The 8,836-nt window shown below is 44.6% G+C and overlaps 1 protein-coding gene across 1 annotated transcript in view; it reads left to right on the top strand.

Moving 5' to 3' along the window:
• Nucleotides 1-2: 2 nt before the first annotated feature.
• FOXO1 (forkhead box O1) overlaps nucleotides 3-8,836 on the top strand; it is a gene marked incomplete at its 5' end in the record, with an annotated part of 96,446 nt that continues 87,612 nt past the window's right edge. Inside the window, 2 exon segments of the mRNA XM_034663786.1 lie at nucleotides 3-37; nucleotides 39-339. Of these exon segments, the coding sequence (XP_034519677.1) occupies nucleotides 3-37; nucleotides 39-339 (336 nt within the window).

The following is an 8,836-nucleotide window of genomic DNA, read 5'->3' as shown; positions in this document are numbered from 1 at the left end:
CGGCCGCAGCTGCCGCCACCGGGGGGCTGTGCGGGGACTCAGGGCCCGGAGGCAGGCTGCCTGCACCCGGCGCCGCCGCAGCCTCCGCCACCCGGGCCGCTGTCGCAGCACCCGCCGGTGCCCCCAGCCGCCGGCGGGCCGCTCGCGGGGCAGCCGCGAAAGAGCAGCTCGTCCCGCCGCAACGCGTGGGGCAACCTGTCCTACGCCGACCTCATCACCAAGGCCATCGAGAGCTCAGCGGAGAAGCGGCTCACGCTGTCGCAGATCTACGAGTGGATGGTCAAGAGCGTGCCCTACTTCAAGGATAAGGGTGACAGCAACAGCTCGGCGGGTTGGAAGGTGAGTGGCCTCGGGGCGCACGGCTGGACAGGGAGGGGGGCGCGGGGACCTCTGCCTCCACCTGAGGTCGTGGTGGGGCACATGAGGGGGCGGCTGTGGAAGTTTGCTTGCTCTGAAAGTGCAGGGCATTCGGGCGGCGCGGGCAGAGAGCGCGAGAAGTGGCAGATGGGAGTGGTGGGCTTGCCCGGAACCTGTCGGGGTATGGGAATAAGTGTGTGTGAACGCGCTCAAGTGAAAGTTCGAGCGGGATGGGGAAGGGGGCTCACTTGGGAATTAGGGAGTGAAAAAAGTATGACAAGAAGTGGACATCAGAGCGGGCAGAAAAGTTCGCCAGTGAAAAGGGGAAGGGGTTTACGGGGGCTGCTCCCCCAAGACCGGCGAGGACTCCTGCCACCCAGCTTTTCCTTCTGGACCTTGGGGGGTGAGGGCGGCTCCTCCGTCTCCGCGGCGCGGAGCCTTGGGCTGCGCCGCAGAGCCGTTTCCGCCGCGCAGGGCGGAGGAGGGCGCGGCGAGGCTCTTCGCGGCCCCGCCGCCCGGGGACAGAGCTGTAGGTGGAGGGGACAGACAAGTCGTGAGCCGGCCCCTGGGGGCAGGCAGTGCAGTTTTTGGAGGCCGGTGTGCATTTTGCTTTGTTTTGATTTATTCCGAAGTGGCTTCGAGTGCAGGGGGCCGGGCGCGCCGAGCCCGAGGTAGTGCATCCGACACGTGCGAAGAGGCGGCCACCGCCTGCGGAGCGCGGGCGCCGGGCCGCGCGGGGCGAGCTAAAGTTCAAGTGTGACCCTCGGCGCAGGCGGGGGCGGGAGCGGGAGCTGCGACGGCGAGGGAGGGGCCGCAGGCGTAGGAAGAGAGCGCCTTTAAAGGGCCAGCGCGCCCGGGCGTTGCGCGGCTCCCGGCGGGGCCGCGGGGCTGTGAGGCCAGCCCTTCTCTATGCAAGGAAATGCCCCAAACTTGCCTCGCCCATGGTCCGAGGCCTTTAATTAGGCGTGGAGAGACTGTCCTGGGTGGCGAGAGCTGGAGGTGTGTGTACCTTCTCTCTCGCTTTGCCACCTCAGTGTTACCGAGCGTGGAAGTACAGATCCGAGGGGCAAGGCAGGGGTCTTTGTGACAAGTGTTTTGGGGGAGTCGGAGTGGAGTGCGCATCATAGGGACGTGTGGGGACGTCCTGCTTCGATGGAGGACTGTAGATGAGGCGCCTCTGGTCCTTTTTGCCTTTCAGAGAGGGGAGACTCGGAGGGACTCAGGGTGGGGACAGGTAGTTCCCTACTTGGAGGCCGAAGAGACCGGGGGGGGGGGGGGGGCGGTTGCTCTCGGGACAGGCTGTGGGCAGGCTTACCGGGGGGTCCAGTCGCCGTGCGGCCTTCTGAAGCTGACAGTTTCTCACTGTCACAGGTGGAGGGATCGATATGCGAGTTTAGTTGAGAACTTCTTCCTCAGCCCTTTTCCTGACTGTACAGCATAATAAAGATTGATCTTTGCTGCGCAATTGGTTACACCACGGTTGTTTTACATACACTGTCATGTTTGTGGTTAATGTGTGTCAAAAAGGTTAAGTTACTCATATCTTATTGAAGTTCCTGGAGAAGGAGCCAGGATTTTATTTTTTCCAAAGTGTGTTTTAGAGTAAAGGGACCACTTAACAATCTCATCACTAGGCATTGCTTGCAGTTTTAACCAGTTGATGCAAAAAGCTTGATATGTATTCTTTCAAGTCACAAAATCAGGATTGTCTGCCAAATCCAGTTTTACTTAGCATTTGAGTTTAAGTACTTGACTTGCTCATCTATCAACCCTGATTGAGCTATTTATTATAAAGTGTTTGCCATTTAAATTTTTTTTGGGGGGGGGACAAAGTACGGTGTGTACCTATACCATTCTTTTGCGTCCTTGGAAGTGGATACAATCTACTTCAGTTTGCTGGAGTGCTTTTCTTCAAAGATAGAGAAAGGCAGTGTTTTGGGATTATATTTAGTTTTGCCTCTCATGGCCTTAAGTCAGAGTATTCTTCTTAAACTAGGAATATAATCTAAACTTTAAAGATTCAGTGCTTTTTAAAAAATAGATTTTAAGGCCACATCAAACCCCCAACCTTTTTTATTCGGTTCTTCTAATGTTTTTTTTGCCCAAATGCAATTATAATTTTTTCTTTAAAAATAACATAGCTAGAAGATCCATTAAGTGATAGTCAGAATTGTTAATATTTGTTCAGAATTGGGGGTCAGTGGCAGCTCCCAGTGGAAACCAAGTGGGGCTTTGGGAGGGAGCAGGCTACCATTCTCAAGTGAGTAAATGTTTCAGGTGTAATGAGAGTCCGTTGGTGCAAGTCAGATTACAGCAAGTGCATTTTCACTTTGAGTAAAAGGATATTTTAAGAAGAAAAGAAACAACCTTAAGTATTCTAACTCAGAACTAGTCTTTTGGTTAGAGTTTTCATAAAAATGACTGACTTGTTAAAACCAAGTTTCTCAGATTTGAAAGACTCCTGTTTTAAAGATTCATAAAAGGCACAAATTTTACTAAGACTTTTAGCTTAAGAAAAAAAATCAAATTCTAAAATGCAAATCAACCAAAACCTAACCGTTTTAGAGCTGAGGAGAGGCTGCTTTGGAACTAAATTTCCTGTGATTTACTACTGGGAATTAGACTGATCTTTAATTAAATATAGTTTCTTGTGCTTTAACTTCCTGGGGCCTGCCAGAGAATTTGAAAGTCATTTGCATAGGAGAGAGTTGAAAAGCTGTTTAAGAGTTTATAAACTTCTGGTTCCTTAGACACTGGTTATATTTGTGGGATGTGCATTTTGTATTTGTAGGGATGGTACATTACATCTGCTTTACACTGTTTTCATATTGGCCATAACTGTCCTAAGGTTGCACTCAGAGTGGAAGCTAAGATTTTTGGAAAATCCGGGATCTTTTAAACCATGTACAGTATTTATAAACAGTGAAACTTCATTTCTATGACCTGTTCTCCCCCTCCCCATTCTCACCCATAGAAAGCTTTCTAGACCTTGGGAAGTAGTATTGTGAGCTCTGGTTCTGTGTGGTTCCCCCCTTCTTCTAATGGCAGTTTTAAGTTGACTCTTGTTTTTTGTTTTGACATTATTTGGAACACCTGGGTTAAAAGAATGCTTCAACAATAAGACTTAATACTTCTTAAAGAAAACTTTAAATTGTTTTGTATATATCAGACATTCTGTTTTGGAATGACATTTCTTTAATTTGGCCTATGAAGTGACAGTACTTTTTAAAATTTTTTAGTTTTAAAAATTCATATTCTGAAATTCAGGTTTGCAATCCGCAGGTGAGTGATTTAAATAGCCACACGGTCTTTGGCACAAGGATGACAGATGTTTTCTTGCTGCATACTCATATTTGACTTTAAGAATGGCCTCTTGGTCCGGCTAACTTCAAGTTTGTTACTGAAATTACCTTAAGGAAAACCTTGTTTTATAGTGGAGTGAAAATTTCAATATATATGCTTGGGGAAGGGAGCATGAGGTAAGAGAATTTAAAATGAGTAAGGGAATTATGCAGCTAAATTGATACCATATTTGCTGAAGACTGAAAAAGGTATATGGGGCCAATGTGACAGATCTTAATTGTTGGCATGTTTTTTTCCAGAAATTCCAAAATCCGTGGGTGTCAGGTATGAATCCCTTAATTGATGATTATAAGAATTTTATTTTTATTTTACCTATGTTTTATGGCAGATACTTGGGAAAGATGTGGCCAGAGTGGTGACTTCTTTTTTTGCTTTATTTCAGATTTTATTTTCTTAGAGTGGCAAATATTTGAATACTGGAAAGAAGACATTTTTAATTGTCATGTAAACTTTAAAAAAAGGTCAGGGGCGCCTGGGTGGCACAGCGGTTAAGCGTCTGCCTTCGGCTCAGGGCGTGATCCCGGCGTTATGGGATCGAGCCCCACGTCAGGCTCCTCCGCTGTGAGCCTGCTTCTTCCTCTCCCACTCCCCCTGCTTGTGTTCCCTCTCTCGCTGGCTGTCTCTATCTCTGTCGAATAAAAAAAAAAAAAAATCTTTAAAAAAAGGTCAAAATACATTGAGACACCCTCCCCCCCAATTACTTAGAGGCTATATCACATTGGCAATGGGCACAAATACGGCTAGATACCATGCTCTGCACACGGAATCTTTTAAGGGGACGTACAAAAGAGGAGAGGAAAGAATACTCAGTGGTGAGGTAGAATCCCTGATAGGTTGAAACTGTTTTGCCTGTTTTTGCGCCTCTCCATCCAAGCTCCTAAACTACAATTCTGTATGATTTTCCAAGACAGCAGTTGTCTATATTTGCCTGGAATTTCTTTGGAGGCCCTGAATTATTTGCATTATTCTAGAACGCTCTGCCCTTGGAAACTACCCAGTACCCTGGCATCATGGGAATTTAATTAACTGGCCCCCCCCTCCCCCGTGTGTGGCATAACTTTGGGGCTTCCTGGAATCCTCTTGGAGAAGCAGTATAAACCCCATGATGATTGGAGAGAGCAAAGGAGTGTTTAGTTGTACAGAGCATTGGAACATGAGTGAGCAGAGTGGATCTAGCCCTGCTTCTTTCAACGTCTGCCTTGGCCTTCATAGTAACAACTTGTAGAGACTTGCCCTTGCCCCAACCCCCTGGGACCTCCCTTGGGTCAGATAACCACCTTTTCGTGGTGTGTACAAAATTCTGAAGTTAGTATGGGCTCCTCCTCAGTTCTTAAACAGAGAGGATCGGATGAACTTGAGAAAGTGTATGTTTTGGTGTCTAAGGGGTGAGGGCTTGTGTTTCAGTGGATATGCTGTATATAAATGTACTAAAGTCTGTGGAAGAATTCTCCCTTTTTACTAATTCCTGATAAGGAGTAACAGAACTCATGTCAGTGGCACAGAGAATTACTGCTTGTTATCTGTGGTCTTCTAAGGAACATATGAAATGTGAAAATGGATTTTTGTACATTAATGATTTCATTTGGTTCACGTTTTTAAAAAGCTACCCTCCCCATTGGCATCCCACTTTATTCCACTCAGTCTACCTACGGTTTATGAATTTGTTGGTTAAGCACCGCAAATACTGAGGCTTGGTTCGAATTATTCTTGCCACTTGGGAGGCTTTTTGGGGATGCTTTACTTTTTTTCCTCCCCCTTCCTTTTTTTTTTTTTTTTTCATCCATCTTCATAGAGCTTTGACATAAGCTATTGGGAAAAAAAAAGAACTAATTTTGATATTATGCCAAATAAGATTGGAAAGCTAAAATTGCAGTCCCTTTCCAGTTTATTATTTAGTGAATTTTCACCTTAATGCATTACTTTAAGTAAGGACAGAAATTAAACATATGTCCTTTATTTCAGGCTAATATTTATTACAGAAGAAAAAGCGAGATGGAGCTGTGTGATGAACCTCTGTAGCCCCCCAGTTTTTGGTTTCTGATGATTGCTGAAGCTTGTCATCTTTATGGTCAGAAGTCACTAATGCTGGGGCACCTGGGTGGCACAGCGGTTGAGCGTCTGCCTTTGGCTCAGGGCGTGATCCCGGCATAATGGGATCGAGCCCCATATCAGGCTCCTCAGCTATGAGCCTGCTTCTTCCTCTCCCACTTCCCCTGCTTGTGTTCCCTCTCTCGCTGGCTGTGTCTATCTCTATCAAATAAATAAATAAAATCTTTAAAAAAAAAAAAGTCACTAATGCTGACAGGGGAGTGTCTAAGTCTTCCGCTTTTTCAGTTTTCCATTGACCAACCCGTCTATTCTTACTGGGGACTCAGTTACATTGGACAATGCTGGTACTTGCCCCTCTCTCCCTTTCTTCTGGCTTCTCTTCCGGTTGGTTCACTTTTCATTTTTTCTTCTATGCTCAAACCTAAAGCTACCTCAGGACAAGTGTGGACTTCTTCTCTCGTTCTTTCCTAGATAATTTATCCCCTCTATTGTCCTGGTCTCCAGTTACTTAAAGGCCATAAATGCCCCACTTTCTTTTCTTTCTTTCCTTTTTTTTTTTTTTTTAAAGATTATTTATTTATTTATTTATTTGACACACACAGAGAGCGCGCGCGCAGCAGGAGAGGGAAAAGCAGACTCCCCACTGAGCAGGGAGCCTGATGTGGGCCCCGGGCTGATGACCTGCCAAAGGCAGATGCTTAGTCCACTGAGCCACCCAAGCGCCCAGATGTCCCACTTTCACCTCAAATTGAACAAATCTAAACCCAAGCATTTTGTATTTCCTCTTACTCTGAGATGAGGTTCCCATCTTGAGTTCCCTGATATGGTTAGTGGTCTAGTTAGTTAACCCTTTCCTTAGTTTTCAGACTTGGATGTCCTCCTCAGCATACTCTTCTCGTGCTGTTTAGTGCCCCCCCATCTGTTCTTGAGATGCTGATTTCCCGTACCCCTACCCGTTCTCCTAGGTTAGGTCTCTTATTTAAGTTGTAGACCATTCTGTCCCCAGGACTTGGATCATCTTGTGCCTCTGCTGGAAATTTTGAAAATTTTGCTCAGTATGCAAAGCTCATGGCTGTCCCTTCAACTTCCAGTCTTGGTTCCTGCCTGAAGGCATTTTTGGCTTTTCTTAGTGAATGCCTGGTGATCTCTTAATTCATGCTGCTGTATATTATAATTTAACTTTAATGCCTGCATGTTATATTGTCTCAGTTATATTGTAAATATATGGTTGGGAAAAAGTTTTTCTTGAACCATGGGGCTTTTATATTTTAGCTTTCTGTGAGTTCACAATGTGATGATGTTTATATTAATATAACTATAAAGATCTGTGATTATTTTGTTTTCTGGAGATGGTCAAAGTATTTTTATTTTTTCCCCATTTGTTGAATATTATTGGATGATTGATGTAATGAATGATTACAGGATGTTGTATTAGATGTATTAGATGGTGATAGAAAAATGATTCAAATACGGATCCTGTAGGGAGATGAGGTATGACACGTAAATAACTACATAGTACATGGTAGAAAGGGTTACGTGCCTTCAACAAAAATGAAGTTCTGTGTTGGCTATTGAGATGGACCTTGAAAATGGGATGTTAGTCTCCCAAGATTTCATTATAAAATTTTCAAATGTTCAGCAAAGTTGAAAGAATTCTACGTTGAACAACTGTATACCTGCCATCTGGTTCCTACTACTAACATTTTATTTTACTTGCTTTATCGTGTATCTGTCCGTTGGCACATCCATTTTTCTATCTATTAGATTATTATTATGTTTTTAAAGATTCCATTTATTTATTTGAGAGAGAGAGAGAGAGAGAGCACAAGCAGAGGGAGAAGCAGGCTCCCCACTGAGTGGGGAGCCAGATGTGGGGCTCAATCCCAGGATGCTGGGATCATGATGTGAGCTGAAGGCAGACTCTTAACCAGCTGAGCCACCAGGTGCCCCCCCATCAGATTATTTTTTAAATTGATTTTCTAAATGATAGTTTGGCATTCATAAAGGCATGAGAATAAGGGAAGCATCAGTTTCTCTGATTTATGAAACCTAGGAAGTTTGAAAATAATAGGTAGACTATTGTCAGATTGAAGTTGGATTTTGTATATATTATGAAAATAGTATTATAGATCAAATTTTTGTGTGAAATTATATTTTTGTTTTTATAAAATAAGTTATGAAAATACAGTCAAATTTTTAGTTCTTAAATTCAATTTCTTAGAGATGCTCATGTGAATATAAAAACCCATGGAATGCAGGTAAAGCCAATGTGCTGCATTTGGTTTAAAATTCATATACAGAATTTGGTAATGAAACATGTTATATAATTGACTTAATATGAATAGTAGGCATGGGGCGCCTGGGTGGTGTGGTCAATTAAGTGTCCAACTCTTGTTTTCAGCCGGGGTTATAATCTGAGGAGTGATCTCGGGCGGGATCGTGTCCAGCTCTGTGCTCAGCACAGAGTCTGCTTGAGATTCTCTTCCCCCTCTGAACCCCTTCCCAGTGGGCCCCACTAAAAAAATAAGAAAATTATACGAATAGTAGCCATTTACAAAATGTTTAGCTTTTTGCTTGTTCTGTTCTTTAAAACTAACCTTTAGGTGGGTGCCTGGCTGGCCCAGTCTGGTGGAGCATGTAATTCTTGATCTCAGGTTGGTGAATTTGAGCCCCACCTTGGGGGTAGAGTTTATTTAAAACAAAAACAGAAACCTAACCTTCATACTTTTGTGTCCTGGGAGCAGAGTGATTTAAACAAAGAAAGCTTGTTGTTGTTGTTGTTGAACATTTTATTTATTTATTAGAGAGAGAGAGAGAGAACATGAGCTGTGGCAAAGGGAGAGGCAGAGACAGATTCCCTTGCTCAGCAGGGAGCTCAATCCCAGGCCCTGGGATCATGACCTGAACCAAGGCAGACACCCAGAAGATTGAGCCACCCAGGCGCACCCCGTCTTTTAAAAAATACTTTCTTCATCCATTTGAGAGAGACAGAGAGAATGAGCAGTGGGGGGGTGGAGGGACAGGGAAAGGGAGAGAGAGAAAGAGAGAGAGACAGGAGCAGGATTCC

This window comes from Ailuropoda melanoleuca, chromosome 7 (assembly GCF_002007445.2).
Source record: "Ailuropoda melanoleuca isolate Jingjing chromosome 7, ASM200744v2, whole genome shotgun sequence".
Taxonomy (NCBI): Eukaryota; Metazoa; Chordata; class Mammalia; order Carnivora; family Ursidae; genus Ailuropoda; species Ailuropoda melanoleuca.
This window is presented reverse-complemented; position numbering and strand designations above follow the sequence as displayed.